Source organism: Falco naumanni, chromosome 9 (genome assembly GCF_017639655.2).
Source record: "Falco naumanni isolate bFalNau1 chromosome 9, bFalNau1.pat, whole genome shotgun sequence".
NCBI classification, from domain to species: Eukaryota; Metazoa; Chordata; class Aves; order Falconiformes; family Falconidae; genus Falco; species Falco naumanni.
Genome location: NC_054062.1, coordinates 24732379 through 24749744, shown reverse-complemented (window position 1 = coordinate 24749744; position 17366 = coordinate 24732379). Strand labels below are relative to the sequence as shown.

Genomic DNA, 17366 nt, shown 5'->3' with positions numbered 1-17366 from the left:
AAGCAGAGACTGTAATCTGAATGTATTATGAGAGCCAATTAGGGCTGAGCAGGTGGGTGGAATATGCAAAGCAATAAGATAATTTGGATCGTTGCGATATGTGGTGATTGCAGTTCACCAGCTGTTTGGGCTCTAGTAGGAAGTGTGACAAAAATTGGTAAGAGGAATTGCAGTAGGGGAAAACAAACATCGGTTTGGTTGTCCAAAAATAATAGCGTAATCCTCTGTCTGTGCCACTAAGGGCACTTTTTGCTGTGTGCAAAGAGACTCTGCAGGCGGGGTATATACCATAAAAATGTTAAACAGTTGTTGGCTGGCATGCACAAAAGAAATGGGCTTTAATGAGCTGCTAGGTAAGCATTCATCTGCTCACCACGCCTGCTAACACACCAGGCAGCCACGCAGACATCTCTCAGGAGGGGAAGGGTCAGCCTCTGCTGCTCAGAGTTGCTGAGTTACTGTATTCTGGCTCCCTGGTGGTTGGTTTGGTTTTTTGTAGGGTTTTTTTTTGGTTTGTTTTGTTTTAGGACTTACACCTTTTCATGTTTGTGTTTTTCCTCCTGAGTGCTTGTGCTAGTAATGGCCCGTATCTCAAAAATGTTACCTCTCTGAAGTTTAGCCTTGCTTATCTTGGTGTGGCTCTGCTGTGCAGCTTCTTAAAACATAGCAGCTTCCTCAGAAGTTGGGGCCAAGGTCATGTAGCTGTGCTGTATTCAGTATGGGCCTTGGATCCACACCAACAGCTGAAGCTATGGGAAAGGAGCAGGGGAAGGTTACAGGGAGAGTGTTTTTCTTCAGAAGGAAGACCTCTGAAAAGGTCTTCGAGTGGCATGAGCTTTTAGGTGGGAGTATGGAGGCAGTGTGGCGTATTTAATAGCAAAACAGGATTCTGAAGGGCTTGAGAAGTGAAAACCCAAAGAGACTTTCTGACATGAGAGAGCTGGGCATTGTGGCCAGGAATGTGGCCAGGAAGTGTGATGAAATGAAAAAGATTATTTGGAAAAATGGTGTGAACAGATGGAGGGGGAAGCATGTGACACTTGTCTAGATGGACTTGAGAGGAAGAAGCTTAACTAGTTGATGGTGTGAAGTTGATGGATTCAGTGTTATTCTGACTGGACAGAGAGAAATGAAAGCCAGTTGTGGATGAAGTGTTAAAAATGTAGCTTGGATATTATTCTTTTATATCATCGCTAAATCAGGCCTAGTGGAAGGTAGATTGTGGCTGTATCTGTATTAGGAAGCTGCTTTTCCTGTTTTTCAAGGGGGGGAAAAGTAGGTCAGTAGTGGTGTAACTTTAGATAGGACTATGTAGAAGCACATAGACTGGTCCTGCTCTGAGCAGGATGGAAGGACTTGTTAGTAAAAATGCCTATACTGGGACTGTGCTGGAGACTACGTTGCTTGGTATTGCAGAAAAAGAAGTAGAATCTATGTGGGTTTTTGTCGTCAGCACACCCTCAGAATATGTTTCTTGTCATATGCTGCATGAAGGCATCTGGAAATTCTGCCAGATGGATCCAAGCTTGTGTGCTGTGTTACAGTTTCCCTTGGTGGGCTGGGCACCTTACAGTTGTAAAGGAAGGTACAGTCTGAGCAGTTTTTATTCCAGTGGACAATATACAAATAAAGTTTATAAAGAATGGATGAAATATAAAAGCAGCTTGGATGTACTAGCACAAACTGTAACCACCAACACGAGTTGGCAGAGAACAAGCTGCAGGAGGGCTTACAGCAGGAATTTGGTTGTGATGATTGCTAAAGCCTTGAGAAAATCTAGTCCAGCGTGTTCCTCCTCTTTCTGTTTTTGCTAGTGGTCCTGGGCATTTTAATACTGGAGCTTGAACTGGGTCAAGGCACTGTCTGTGTGTTGGGATCCATAAAGTCTTGTACTGGGTGCAGATTGTCCATTGCTTTCTGCAGAGTCATCGTGTGGATTAAGTGCAGGGTTTTCCTGGAACTTCACTGAAGAGTGTAATGACTACTTGGCTTATAATGTGTTGCTTTAGAAGCTATAGGCTATCTTTTAGCGGGGGTTTATCCCTATCTCTTGCATGATTGAGATAATTTTTGAGAACTTTCCTTTAGACCTGAGGTAATATACCTGCTAAATATGTGGAAAGGCAAGGTGTGATCACAGTGTGTCCCATGTGCGTGTGGTTGGTGGTGCGGGCAATTACTAGCCTTGAAATGTTGAAACAAGTTAGTGTAATATTAGTAGCAGTAGCAGTGGCAAGGCAAGGGATATTTGATTCTAAAAGCAAAAGCATCTCAGCTCTTATTTAGAGTCTTTATAAATATTGAGGTCTAGGGCTTTGGCATTAACAAACATATAGATCACATCATTTGCACTACCTTGTTCAGATAGGGAGTAAATAGTTTGCCGAGTAAGTCAATATGTGACAATACCATTTTATGTCATCTGTTTTATTTTTATTTAGCCAAGAAGTGTTACAGTGTATTTTTTTGAGGGGTCTACAGTAGAAAAAAAAATACACTTATTCATATTTGGTTGTATGTGGGGGTTGTGTACAGGCAATTGTAATCTTGAAAACTTTCAGGTTTATCAGAGGCAATTAAATGCAAAATACAGTGCTTGATGGGCTGCATGCAAGATTACAGAAGTCACAAGTTTTAGATCCTGATGTCATTATAATGTAGAGGTTCATTAGTGTTATGTTCTCTACAGCAGTATTTTTGCTATTATAATATGATCTATGGAATAAGAAGTAGTCTGTATGAGAGCAGACTGACAATGTGGAGCAACCACAATTTTCAGTGTACACAAGTCTGAGTAAACCTCAGACTCAAAATGTCAGGTTCATTTTTCCTGTGGATATTCTAATGCAAAGCTAACAGAGATGTGTTCATCAGAACGTCGCATGTTTGTGTGGAATGTCTGCTATGAGTTCTGGAATTAAATGGATGGCTGGATGTGCTCATCCCTTTCTTCCTGACTGGATCAGCTGACCCTGGGGTTGACGATAGATAAAGCAAGAGTCTGCCTGAACTTCTGTCTGCCATGGCTTTTATCTTCCTGCCTTTCAGCTGCCAAGACTCGTGCTCTGTGGAGGTTTCTTTTAGTTCCAGATGAAGCATCTTGGATCTTCTGCTGCACAGCAAAGTACTTGCTGTTCTAAAAATCCACGTGCATGTGCTTCTCTTGGCCCTGAGGGGTAGTTCTCCTGCGCAGTGACTACAGCAGGATTCACTTAGCAGCATGTGTTAATGGGACTGACCTATTGACAGAATAAATTATCCATTTGAACCTAAAATGTGGAAAATGCACTGATGCTTTTTAAATGTGATGTGTTTAAAGGATAATTGTTAACTGTATTCAGTGTCATTGTTTTCATAAGCTGTCATGTCATCCTGATAATTTGACACCTCTACAACTTATTTATAAATGTTTTGTGCATTTAACTGTTGTTTTCTGCAGCTGCCTAGGTCCCCATTAGCAAAATGCAGTTTCCTGTTTCTGTCTTTATGATATCTAGAAAATGCAACTGCATAAAGTGAAAAGAAAAAGCCATTTGTACAGCTGGATCATCATAGGTCATGAAACAACCACAGCCTAGTAAAGTATTGGCATGAAAGGTGACTTTTGCTTTTCTCCCCTTGCTCCTCCATATGCTCATTTGTAGAATAACAAATTATAAACAAGAACACTATTTAATCCTTGCCTCTAGCAGTCTTCTTTGTACATGCTCTGTACAGCTTCGGTTGAGAGAATATGAATCCCGAGTCCCATTTTGACAGAGACTAGATATTTCACATGATCATACAATCCCTCTGATGCTCACCCAGCATCAAGCCTTTGTGTTTTGTGGGATTTAGATTTTTCTATCTTTCTGGAAATGTAGGAAAAGTGTTAAAATGCAGCTCTCAACATCCAGGGACTAAGCAGAGCATATTGATCCTCTGCCATTCACTTACACATTTGATGTGAGAATGCTGACCTATAAGCACTGAGAGTTAATTTATTAGTTTTGACATTGGGATTCGTTAGCTGTAATTCAATTAGAAGCACGCTGATGGATATGTTTATATGCTGGGGCTGGCAGCTGCTTTAGGTTCAGAAACTTACAATTCTAGTTTAGAAATTGTTTTGTGCAATCTTGGGTAAGATTTGTATTGCTGGGCTAAAAGTGACACCGTTCTTGATTTGGTTGTTAATAGATTTCTCTGTTTCTAATTACGGTTCTAATTAGAATAATGTCTTATTTCCCATGACAGTTTAAAAATAATGCAGTCTATGAAAGAGAAGCCTTCAAGATGATTGAATAATGTTTTCTTTCTCATTTGTTACAGTGAAACCTTTTTCCATTTTAATTGGATATATAGACCTACTAGGCTACAGGCATAATCTCAGTGTTTACAGAAAGTTATGGGGCAGTAGTTGCTAAGCTTGCTTCTGTCAATATGTCTTGGGGCTGTTTCCATTCTCACCCCAGCACACACAGCAGCCTTTAACCAGCCAGCTGTGCATATTCCCTGTCTAGCAGGAGGACAGAACACCTTTCCACCTTTCTATATTAATCAGCTTTTCAGGTGTAAGATCCACTGCTCTTTGTCCTACCCTCTGCTTTCCCACCCAGCAAAGCTCCTTCCTTTCACACTTGGGGTAGGGTCTTTTGCAGCAGCATTGTTTCCCCAGGCCCAAAGGTGTTTTCATGCTGCTTTGAACTGGAAATTTATGGCTCCAGGGATGGGTGTCTGAATAACTGACTCTGGGAGCCCTAGCTGAGAACATAGTTGTAGTTTAAGACAATCAAAAGCTGTCTGCAGTGGAAAGAATGTAGAAGAGATCTGGAACTGGTTATTGCTGGAACTTGTTCTTTGAGGGGAAGAAAGATCTAAACGTGCTGTGGTTGTGGAAAGGGTTCAGGCAGTCTGAAGTGGAGGGTAAATCCAAAGCTGCCTCTGTGGCTGCCAGCTCAGAAAGCTCTGGGGTCTTAGATGCTGACTGCAGTGAACTTCCCTCTCTATGTATAATTTAGCGTGGCTGATTGTAGCTACCACAAGAGCCTGCCCATGTTTCTCTGGAGCATAACTTAAGTCAAGCCTTTGCCTTAGGTATGCTGCTGCCATGTGTGTAACTACCTTTGGCGGTAGGGGAGAAAGGTTGGGAGTTCAGGGATATGAGAAGGGATGGCTTTTCCTTTCTGCTAAGTACCTCTGACAGTGCTGCAGTGATAGAGGAGGTTAGAGCAGTGCTAAAGCTGCGATGCTTGCCAGAAAAATCTGTGATTGCAGATGAATGTGTATTTGCAAGGTCAGAGTGGTGATGTGCTTTGTAGCATCAGACATGAGGTTGAGAGTATATGGCAAGTCATGCATTCTGATTCTGAGCCCCTGGAATGAGTTGATGGTCACAGAAAGTTCAGGACTACAGCTATGGCTGTTACTTTTTTGTAACAGCTTATTTTTCAATAATGATACTTCCTTTTTTTTTTTTCGTAATAGGATAACCAGTAAGCATGGGACACTAATTAATTATAATAAAACCTCTTGGTGTTTCTAGAAAACCCTTTGCTGTCATATGGATCAGCAAGTCAGTCTGCTTTAAAAAAAAAAAAAAAATCCCTGCAAAGCTCTCTGCGGTGTTCCTCCATCTGAACCACATGTGATGATTTTGAGGCTGGGGTTCTTCTCTGGCTTGATTTGTTGAGCAGCTGACACAGCTGAGGGATGTTAGGGTGCAGATGCAGGGGTGAGCAAAGGTGGCAGGCGTGCTTTAGGAAGGCTTTGCAGCCAAATGTTTCCTGGTGTTGGATGCCACCTCAGTGAAAAAGCAGAATTTGAAGTGCTTTAAAGCAGATTAACAGATTAGAGAAGACTTTTCAAACAGTTTCAGGAGCTTTTTGTCACAAGATGTCCTAGAGGCTTGACCAGTGTCAGAAAGAACTGGGTATCCATTTGAGAACAAGTATCACAGTTCATACCATGAGTTTAAAAAGTGCCTACTTTTCTGGATGTAAACAGCATTGGTCTGGATCAGGAATCAGTTTCTAGCAGAGAAAAATTAAGAAAACTTATCCATAAGGAGCTTATTCTATATCTGCCTGTGTCTGGACTTCTGCATCTCTCTTTGAAACAAAATATAGGACTAGATGGGACCTTTGATCTGATTTCTTACATGGTATAGTTATCAAAGCCCCTACTTTAAGATTGTGAGAGACTGTTGGTATTTCAGTGCAGTAAAAAAGCCTTTCATGGTTGAGGCAGGCCAGATATACCTTGAACAAAAGTTCAAATTTTTTTGTCTATTCCTGCCTTCAGGGTGTACAGCATGGCCCAAACAGAGAAGAAAGGTGGGCTGCTCCGGAAATCTTCAGCCTCTAAGAAGCCATTGAAGGAGAAAGTTGTGTTGATGTATGATGAGATTTTCACGGTAAGGACTTTAGCATGTCTTCTTTCTAAATTGTTGCATTAAATTGTCTCTGTTTTGTTTGTGCTGAAGGCTCTGCATTGTGGATCCTTTTCCCAAGGTAAGGACTGCACAGTGCAGGCACAGTCTTCAGGCTCTCCTACTGTCTTGCAGAGCTCTCTGTATTCTGCTCTCTTCTTTAAAGTCACCCTGTTCTGTTGTCTGCCAGGACCATACATGATCTACAGGAAGTCAGAGGTTTTCAGGTATTTCTCAAAAAATAATCCAGAAAAAACCCAGAGGTATCCCAATTGAGAGCTGCTTCAGTTTGTCCTTCTGTTTCTGGGAATCTGTGTAGACAGAATTCTATACTGTGAGACCATGTGGTCATCCAGTGGGATGATGCTGACTGAGCTACTGGTGGTAATGATTTTCATAAAATTCTGCCTGAATGATTTCTTCTTGTTTGCTCTCATGGCTGTTCCTTTTCCTTTCAGACAGAGGACCCCAGTAAATGCAACCCTAGGTTTTGGGAGGAGCTGTTTCTCATGAAGGTAATGGGAGTTCAACAGTCTCTGGTTTGGTGCTGCTGCTCTGCCCACGAAGTGGCAGACTGTCAGTGTGAGGATTTGTGTTTCTAAGGTGTCAGTGGTTGTATAACATGCATGAACTGCTTCTTAACCTGACAGGTCAACTTGGAATATCTAGAAGGCAAGCTGGAGGCTTTGGATGGGGAAGAGTTAATGAAGATAAAAGATAACATCAACTGCTTGTTTCAGCACTGCATCCAGGCACTGGGTGAGGAGCACCCAATCAGAGTGGTCAATGCATTACAGGTACCACGATGAGAGTTAGGTTGCTTCTGATGCAGCAGTATATTTTCTGCTGGTATCAAACATTTTGTGCTTGTGTCTTTGCTTATGAGCAAAAGTGGTGTCTACAGAGCAGTTGCTACTTACTGTCTGTGAAGGTTACCAACATTCATAGTCTTTTTAGTCTTTGAAGAACAGTAGCTTGTTTCAGAATTCCAGAGGATCTTGTGATGCAGGATGAAGCAGGTGGCAATGGGCGGGACAAGAGGGGCTTGTTAGCACTGCAGGCTGTCGGTCTGGGGGCTCAAGAGTACTCTGTGTAGCTTTGTCTGTATTGTACTTTCGCCTGTTCTCCCTCATTTCAGCCTCCTTTTTGAATGTCCATATGGGTCAAAAATGAAATAAAACTCCGGAGAAGTTAGTGTGAAATTTATGCAGGGGACACTCCCTGCTGGACATCTGGAAGCTGTGAAGAATTGTCACTCAGAATTAATAGCTGTTTTCCTGCAGGTTGCTCCTTACCAAAGCTGTGCTGTCCCATGTCTTATGCGGGAGACTCCCCTCCTCAGTCTTGATGTTTGATGTTATTAGTTCACCAGCTGATCTTACAGTTTGGTGAGCACATTTGTTTCAGCTTCTCTCAGCTGTAGGAATACAGGATATGAATTTCAACTTTGGAGAAGTCATCTGTAGGAGACATTGGACAGACAGTAAGCTGGGAAAAGTTGATTTAAACCAGAAAATTTACATTTCTGAGGTACAATCTTGCATTTTTTAATGATTTTTAATTTTTTTAAAAATTAATTTGAAAGGGTGCTATTGTATACTGTATCTATAGCTACATAGACAGTTTAGCCCAGCCCTGAATTCCCAAACTTGTATTCAGACTCTTGGCAAAAGTTAGGTAAGGGCTCAAGTCTACAATCCTGCTATGTGAGAGTTTAAATGGGAAGCAGGTAACACATCCTGAGCTTGAGTTGGGAGGGCATTCCCTTAATCAGGCTGTGCTCATGTGGAAAGTGATCCTGAAGATAAAACTTACTTAACCAGTCTTTTCTGAAGAATGGCCATGGTGACCAAAGGTTTGTGTAGCCCAGTATCCTGTCTCTGATAGCAACAAAAAAAAGGATATCTGCCTTACACTTTTGTTTCTGATGGTTCTAGAGATCTGCTGATTCCTTGAAGCCTGCGTGTCTCCAGCTTTACATCTTCTGTAATGCATTACTTCTCACAGATTAATTTAGGCTGGAGTCTAAAACTGCAGTTGTTATATTCCTGCTCGTTCTCATCTTCACAGACCTGAAAGATGCCTGATGACAAACGTCATCCCAGACATTTCCCTCTCTTGGGGCAAGTGAGACATTTGCTGTCCATAAATTTTCCAGAGCGTCTGCTGGATGCATATTGTGCGGGTACCTATATTTTGCCAGTGATCTCCAAGAACTTGTTTTGAATCAGTAATCCAGTGCCTGCAACAAGAAATGTGAAGGTGTTTACATTTAGTGGAAAGGTTCTTAAAGCCCCTGAGACAGTTAGGAAAACTTAAGCTGCCTAATAGCCTTGGAGACATTTTTTCCTCTTTATTTTTAGTTTTTTGACAAAGAGACAGTTTATTGGTCAGACTTAGTTTAGCAGTGTGGTAACCAAACAGAAATCTGTGCTCTCTAGAGCAAAAGCATCTGCTGTATGGACAGGCATAATGTGATAAACCATGTTGTATATTTGTATGCTTGAAATATGAAATTAATTTGGAAAACTCTTGAAGCATGTCTGTCCATATATTGGACACTGCTTCTGCCTTGCAATTTCCTGATCAATATTTTTGGCTTTAAAGCCACACTTAGATTTTCAAAGATTGTGGTCCTGTCTGGTACAAACTGGGTCTGCACAGAAGACGCAGTAAGATTACCTTGCCCTAGAGTGCTGTAAAATGAAGGGGTGAACAAACAGGAAAAGTAGGGACATATATTCTCTAATTTTTTTGAGTTTTCAGCATCCAAGATCCTGCAACAACAAAGGTGGAGGAGAGGTCAGACAAAATGTATGTCTGACTTCCAGGCTGGCGGTATTCATTTAAATATCTTTGTTTTACCGGTGGTAGGAGAGGGTCTTAGGGTGGGTTTTGCTATTCAGTTGTAGGTGTTGCCTTACATCTTACCCTCTGATCCTTTTTTTTGCAGACTTTGTGTGCATTAATTCGGGGTGTCCATCAGAAGAACAAATCCACTTCTGGGTTTGACATCATCAACATGCTTGTGGGTTTTGATAAGGCAGAGCTATGTATGAAGGTGAGGCCCTGGCATTGTACAGAAGCAGTCTGCACAGCAGCTGTGTTGCAGGGGCAGTGATTTGTAGACAGATGTGTCTACAAAGGTGCAGCTTTTGGGGGAAATAGTCCAGCAACTTAATAAAAGAGCTGTCCTGAAGGTCTTTACCTGCTAGCAGCACAAAGACACTTAGGGTCTCCATTGTCAGTAATATAAACAGAGCACTTTTCTTTATTTTCCTTTAGTTCCATGCTGTGCAGTCACTATAATAAGGAAATCTCAAGGCCAGAAAAGGCTGTATCGGGTCATTAGTACCTAGTATTGAACCTCATACCTTTTGCTTAATTTTTAGCTGATAGTCATATCCTGTGTTCTTATTTCCATCAGCACATGTACTGTTTTAAACTTGTTTGATGCTCTTCATTGTAAAGATGTTGAGTTTTCAGAAATGCCAAAGTAATCTGTGACAAAGCTGCATTCCTGTTGTGTACAAACAGAAGTACATTTGGGGAAAATTGGCAAGTTACTACTAAATATCAGATCTACATTATTCCTTTAAGGATAACTGTATTACCTGTAGCAGTGTTTGGAAACAATTATTTATGAGTATCTGTCAAGCAGCTATATAGTACTTAATTTTTAATCATAACTAATATATGTACTATTGAATTGGAGGTGCATTGCTTACAAAAAATCTCATGGTGCCTTAAGTAAAATAGCAAAAAGCAAGGTCATATTTGTAGAACTCAGAATTACTTTGTGAATAAAATTTATTGTTATGTGTATAGAACAATCTTTCATGCATTTGGAGAAGACTCTTGGAAAATGATCACGATGTTATGACTACAGTCATTAAAATACAGTTAACACAAAACAATGCTGAAAACCAATGGTGTGAATATGGTCTATGTAACAGTAGTAATGGCTCAGTTACTGATTCTGGAAGAACATGGCTTTATATTGGTGCTCTTGTATTTGAATCTTCCAAAAAGCTTTTTATAACAAACATTTCAATTAATATTAAATTTTACTTTAAAATAATGTGATTGTTCATCTTTAGAATCTGATGGAGAGCTTGGACTCGCTGCTTTGTGCGGAAGGTTCTGAAAGCCTCAAAAGCTTGTGTCTGAAGCTACTTCTCTGCTTGGTGACGGTAAATAAATACCAGCTATATAATAACTTAAAGGCTTATATGGGCCACATCTTGTGGGATGGAACTGTCTCAAAATTTGAGCAGAATGCTGCAGCATGAAGCTTAAAAAGGGGAAAGAAATTGTGAATGAGAACAAGGGTCAGCCCAGAATATGCATCGTTGCTGTAAGCACAATGGCAATACAGACTAGCAGACTGTTTTCACCTCCCAAGATAGGTTTCAGCTGGGGAAAAAGGGGAGAGAAACACAGGAGGAAGCATCAATTGGATTCATAGGTGGATGCTTTTTTTTTTTTAGGAAAAAAGATTTTAAAGAAGTCTCAGAAAAATGGAAAAGGAGCAGAGGAGAGGGGTTGAGGAGAGACAGGAAGCGTGGAGTAGACTAGTGGTGAGGACTTGAGGAATGAGGAAGCTGGAACAAATGACTGCTCATAATCTCTTGGAGATGGTCAACTGTGAACTATTTTGGCTGCAGTGAGAGAGAGTGTGTGGGAGGTCTTCGCTGCCCTGTTCGTGATGCGAAAGCGCTCAGTGGAGCATATGTGCCCTGTTTTTTCTCTGCCTCCTGTGTAGCAGCCTGCTTCAGCTGCTGATGGCTGTTGTTATGCAGCTGTGTAAAATATCAGTCTGTGGAGGAAGGAGGGGAGCTCTTAGTACGTGGGTCATGCTTTTTGCCAGAGAGAGGAGTGGGAGGCAGGACAGATTTCTTTTACTTCGTGTCTAGCTTAGCCAGCAAGTCAAGGTATGACTAGCAGTGAAGTGTGAGATTCTGGATAAATGTGTCCATCTGCTATTAGAACTCTTCTGTTCCCACTGTGTGCCAGAGGCAGCTACAGCATCATGGGAGGCTTTGGGTGAGATTTTAAAACTTGTGTTTGTACTCAGGTGACAGATAACATTAGCCAGAACACCATTCTGGAGTATGTGATGATTAACAGCATATTTGAAGCTATATTACAGGTAAGGGTTCTTCCTTCTACTGTAGGGGCTCTTCCATAGTGGGATCTTTCAGTGATACATTTTCTTTTCAGCTTTTATAACGCAGCATAGCTGACTGGCACTGTGTGTTGCTTCCATTCATAGCTCAGTCATAGATTTTATTTTATTTTTTTAATGCTGTCTCCTCCTTACTCCGGTCTGCTTTTTTTAGTCACTACTGAGTGTTTAAAGTATTTTCACTGGAGACATTTTTGCATAGATAGAAGCTGAACAGATTTCTATGCTAATTTCATGAAGAATTCTTGTATTGGAGGAACTTTTTCCAAAAGACAGTCTGGATATATTGAGTTTTTTTCTGCTCTTGGATAAATCATACTTTTTAGAAGTGGAACTGGGCTTGGAGGAGCCCAGAAAACTTGCACAGATAATGTTGGTGATGCACTGAGTTGCTGTCCACTGCTATTGAGAAATATATTTGCCCTTTATGCCCAGCAAGCCTGTGTGCATTCTCTCTTTGATATACAGGCTTCTCTGTGTGTAGAACTTCTTGGAAGCACTGACACTCCCTCAATCTTAAATATCCTCTTTCAGTTTGGACATAATTTGTTCATAGGCATACATTTCACAGGCACACGTTGTCTGAAAGTCACTGCAAGCTTCCTGAAGCAGGCCTAAACAGAACAGTGTGATTATATATTCCAGATCCTGTCCAGCCCACTGAGTCGCAGGGAACACGGCTATGATGCTGTTGTCCTTCTTGCCTTGCTGGTCAACTACAGAAAGTATGAGGTAGGTGGTATTCTGGATAACAGAAACATCGCTTCTGCTTTATTAATTTACACTGGCCTCTGGATTATTAAGGCAGCCTACGGTACAGTTTTTAGCAGTACACACTATAGCATATATCGGGGTAACAGCACACAGCTACAGAAGTCTTGCAAGGCAGTCGTGTTATGCTAACTGTATCAGTCTGATGTATGTGTATAATCAAATGCGTATGATACTCGCCCAGCTAGTCTTGTGCAAGCATGAAAGAAACTACCTAGGGGATTTCCAGTTCCTTCATGAAAGTAATCTGAGGAAGGTCCTTTTGGAAGAGTTACTGTTGTGCTGATCTTGTGTGTTTGCCTGTGTGTGTGCGACGGGTGTGGTTATACATAATCTGCAAAGGAAAATGAGCTGTCAGTCATCATGGGCTTCAGACTGAATTGAGTTGTGAGTACGTAAGGTTTGTTCTCTGCTTTTTGCAGTAGGTTTCTGTGGAGAATTGAGTTGAGGTCAAGTGCTTTGGAAAACGTTGTCCTAGGCGTCTTCAGACTGGGCACCCAAAATAAATGTGCTGATGTTTAGAAAGTACAGTCCAACCTGAGGCAGACATGTAGCAAGGGGACTTTCAGCTTGAGTAGTTCATCTGGCAACGTTGAAAGCAACTTGAAGAAAGGTTTTCTGTGACACCTGCCTGACTGCCCTTTGTAAGCAGTGCTGCAAACAAAGCCTGTAATAATGCAGTTGTAATCTTTGTCCCTAAGTAAAGTAGTTGTGTTCATTTGCTGTTCTTTGGCCCTTAGAGTCAGTTTAGTGGCTGCCTGGTTGTCAGTGTATTGTAGCATACTTTCATGCCTCACATCCTTTGAAGTTCTCTTTTTACTTAACTGTGCTGCAGTTGATATGTTCTCTTTTGTTCTAAACTTCATTGGTTGCTAAATTGTGTTTCCAACTGCTTAAGAAAATGTAATTGGGCTGAAAATTCATCAGTTGACTATGATTTTATGTCTGTCTTTAATGTGAATAACCAGTGTTTCTTGCATCAGGATAGAATCATAGAATCATTTAGGTTGGAAAAGACCTTTGAGATCATCAAGTCCCACCATTAACCCAGGACTGCCAATTCCATCGCTAAATCAAGTCTCTGAGCACTGGGTCTATGTTTTTTAAACTCTTCCAGGGATGGTGATTCTACCATGTCCCTGGGCAGCCTGTTCCAATGCTTCATCACCCTTTTTGTAAAGAAATATTTCCTAATATCCAATCTTAACCTCTCCTAGTGTAACTTGAGGTTGTTTTGTCTTGTCCTTTTGCTAGTTACCTGGGAGAAGAGACCGACCCTCACCTGCTTACAACCTTCTTTCAGTAGTTATAGGAACAGAAAAAATGCTGTGAGGAAGAGTATTTATTTGATCGCTTTCTCAATGTTTTAAGGAATGGCTGCTAGAATAGGAAGTTAAAACAAAATCAGGTAGTGACTTTTAAATAGCTAGATTCCTTGATAACATCCAGGTGGAAATTTCTTTGCTGCATGCTCAACCTGCTAGAATTGCATATTGTGGTTTTTGCTAGGCAGAGCTGAAAGAAATGAGTCAAAATGTGGGTTTTCCAATTTGTGTGGCTGTGTGGTAACATATAGTGTATCTGACAGCCCTTCCTGTCCAGTTACGTGGGCTTGCCTCTCATTGATATAGCCAACTACGAGTGCTGAAGAGACGTTTATCAACACTGAAGAGTCAGAAAATTATTAATAAAAAGTCTCTCACAAATTAATCTCTTTAACAAAGAGAGTTATTCTTCAGCCTCCAATTCCCTCAAGATGGCCTGCCTGCAGAGGAGATGGCCTCATCAGGGCTGGCAGTAAAGCTGCTAAATCATCCCTAATGAGCGTTCAGGGAAGTCTTGTGAGGGGCGATCAAGTGAACTCTGGACTTTGTTTGTTACAGATGCGAAGATAAGTTAATCACTTACCTAGGGATTATGCATGGTTAGTTTGGGGTTTTTTTCTGCTTTCTTTTACTACCAAGAAGATTGTTTCCCACAGGTTTGTGTTGGAGGTGGAGATACATTTGGAGGCATTGAGGAGACCTTACTCCCTCTGTCAGACCTGTGTGTCATGTTCACTTTGTATGGCATGTCTTACCTGGGGATTGCTTTAAAAATTAGCTGGTAATGATCTCCCCACAGCTTTCACCTTCATTTCTTTGATATTGTTGGCATCTAATGGTGGGTAGTTCAAGGAGGATGTCTTTAGTGTTCCTAGGTTCCAGGAGTTTGTGTCTGTACCTCATAACTGACGAGAATGCTATAGTTTTGGGTTTTTTTATCTGGTGGCAGTGTACTGGAAAAGACCTGTATTCTCTGAAGAGCTGAGAATCATATTTTTTTAGTTCTTTCTGGAGGCAGGTGGAGGCAGAAGCTATTTCTAAGTTTGTGTAACTATTTCATTGACATGCTTTGAAGTTTTCAAAATGCTTATCAACCACTTTTCAAGGCTGTTGCATGTTTCTGCACCTTGTGGAGTGGCAGGTATAATTTAATCTTTTAAAGCTTTTGCTGTTATTCCCAGTGATAGGGGAACTGGATTCTTAAACAGTAGGATTAGAATACAGAAGCAGACAGGGAGCCTGGGGTGGTCTTAGGGGTGTTCGTACAACTTGTAGGGTGCTGGCGTTCATTGTAGTTCATCATACACATCTGTGTATGTGCAGACATGCTCATACACAATAAATGGAACTATTGTTTCTCAAGGAGGGGCAGGAGCAAACTGCACATCTTGTGGGCAGCACAGGAAATATTCTCATCACAGTGGTATAGACTTGCACACTGAAAGTCACTAGAAACTTCCTTGTCCACATAGAGTAATACGATGTGTGGATTACACTGCTTAGTCATCTGCCTGCTGCTTAAGGACTTAGGGAAGCCTAGAGGGGGCATGGAATGTGTCGGGGAGTGGGATACTTCAGACAGGAATTATTAAACAGACTTCTGCAGATATGGAAATGGCAATTGAAAAGATAGAGGGCAGAGATCTGTAGCAAGCTAGGCAAGCTTCATGACCCTGTCAGCCATGCACTTGATGACGTCTTGATGCCAAGAGGCAGGAGGTGTGGAGCATGCTTCTTGGAAAGTCAAGGGCAGTGGGAGTCCAAAGAGTTGTTCATAAGCGGGAGCTGACAATGAACCCACTTCTCCTCCCTTTCCATCACAGGACAGTGTGTATGACTAGGTCTCGGGGCAGCCTGGTGATGTTGGTCAGTATAGTATCTCCCAGTCATGAGTCACAGGTTAGACTCTTCCGTGCGTAAGCTGTGGAGAGTGTCTCCTTGTTGTATAAGGAGAGCAAGAGAATGACTGAAATTAGCAAAACTAAGATATATTTACAAGGATGGATTTTAATCTATATTTAATTATGAATGTGAAACTTGCTTTGCTTTACTGACACCGATTACATTTAATTTCTGAAGGGGAGCATGGTTGTACAGAGAGGACCGTATATTGTTACTCAATAGAGGCCTCTACTTCAGCCTCAAGGAAATGTCTTTGTATGCTTTGTGCACAGATGGGTTCTGTGTGAGTTTTCTGTCTCTTAGACAGCAGACAGGGTTGCGCGTGCTGGAGGCAGGCTGACAGACTGGCTGAGCTTTGGTCTGTTCTGATCAGTTTCTTTTCTGAACCGAAAAGAAAGCCTGATCCTCCCAAAGCACCAAGTAACTGTGAGAGTGGTGTTTTCTTGTAAGCCTTATTTTTAACTCGCTGTCAAGCTGCAGGCAAATCAGTCTGATAATGGTGTAACTTGTAGGGCTGCGTCTGATGCATGCTTTGTGTTTTATTCTTCCCAACCACTCTGGCTTTACTACATAGAACCTTTTCTTCTCTGTCCTGGTTCCAAGTCAACTCTGTTAGCTTTGCACTGACATATACAAACCAGGAAAAACAAATGTACAGTGCTAATCTAAAAAGCTTCCTAAATTATTAGGACTTATTTTTATAGATGGAGCCTGTGTGCTTTGTTCAAGTAAGTTCAAGGAATTAGTTTTCCAGAGACTTGTAGCTCTCCATGTAAGCTGTTCGTGTTGAGTTTTAACCCAGCAGCAAATGAGTCTGTAACATTGTTGTGCCTTCCTGGGTCCTCCTTTTAAGCAATCTTTGGGAGGTGTTGCAGAAGGGAGATAGCAGAACACTAACGCTCGGTTCCAGCTTCACTGCTTGTTGCTGCTGCATAACACCGTGTGTGTCACAGATAACAGGCTTGCAGGACAGCTGCTCCATTTTTCAGACTGACAGATGAGCTAGTGGAGGAGCAGGAACTCCCTCTCTATAAAATCAGGAGGCTGCCTGGCTGAGCCAGTGAAGAGAAGGTGTCCCTGTCATAGTGATCTTAGTTATGCTGTGACTCCTGTTTCTTTGTGTGTATTCTGGTTTGTGGGACGGGAGAGAGAGTCTTCCCAGGTGGTTAGGTAAACCTGGAAGGATAATAGTGTAGTGGTTTTTTCCCCCCCGAAGACTGAACTTAAAACTAATTTTCTTTCTTCTTCCTCCCCCCACCCTGAGCAGTCAGTGAATCCCTACATTGTGAAGCTCTCCATCGTAGATGATGAGGCCACACTCAATGTGAGTATTTGATGTGATTCCTCGGCACTGCTGGGGATGCTTTCATGCATGGTGTTAGCATAATGAATGCAATAGTGGTGTCTGGTGGAAAGAAGATCTGGGAACAGTGATGCTGTAAAGAACACCAGTACAGTAGGTTTCTGCCCTGACTGTGCTCTTGCAGTAAGTTAGGCAGCTCATGATCTGGGCAGTTGGTTCACCAGTGAAATGGTGAGGGTGATTAAAAGGCTAGGTAATGAGGAGCATGCTAAAGTTGATCTATGATACATTTATGAACTATCGATATGCTATGTGTCGTCATGTGCCAAAGAGGCACTAGGTAGCTTATGCCAAAGATCTCATTTGCGGTGCTGTGTCATCCAATTTTACCAGTCCACAAGTCAATTCTTGTAGCAGCTCAGTGGAAGCTTGTACCCGAGTCAAGAGTCTGGCAGCGTATTTTGAGTT

The 17366-nt window shown here is 41.7% G+C and overlaps 1 protein-coding gene across 4 annotated transcripts in view; it reads left to right on the top strand.

The window, feature by feature from the left end:
- ARMH3 (armadillo like helical domain containing 3) overlaps positions 1-17366 on the top strand; it is a 129910-nt gene that overhangs the window by 929 nt on the left and 111615 nt on the right. For all 4 annotated transcript variants that reach the window (XM_040605254.1, XM_040605253.1, XM_040605256.1 and 1 more), the window contains exons 2-9: positions 6283-6394; positions 6868-6924; positions 7060-7206; positions 9363-9470; positions 10510-10602; positions 11487-11561; positions 12243-12329; positions 16863-16919. In XM_040605254.1, the coding sequence (XP_040461188.1) occupies positions 6293-6394; positions 6868-6924; positions 7060-7206; positions 9363-9470; positions 10510-10602; positions 11487-11561; positions 12243-12329; positions 16863-16919 (726 nt within the window). In that variant the 5' untranslated portion in view covers positions 6283-6292. The remainder of the gene's footprint in view (positions 1-6282; positions 6395-6867; positions 6925-7059; positions 7207-9362; positions 9471-10509; positions 10603-11486; positions 11562-12242; positions 12330-16862; positions 16920-17366) is intronic.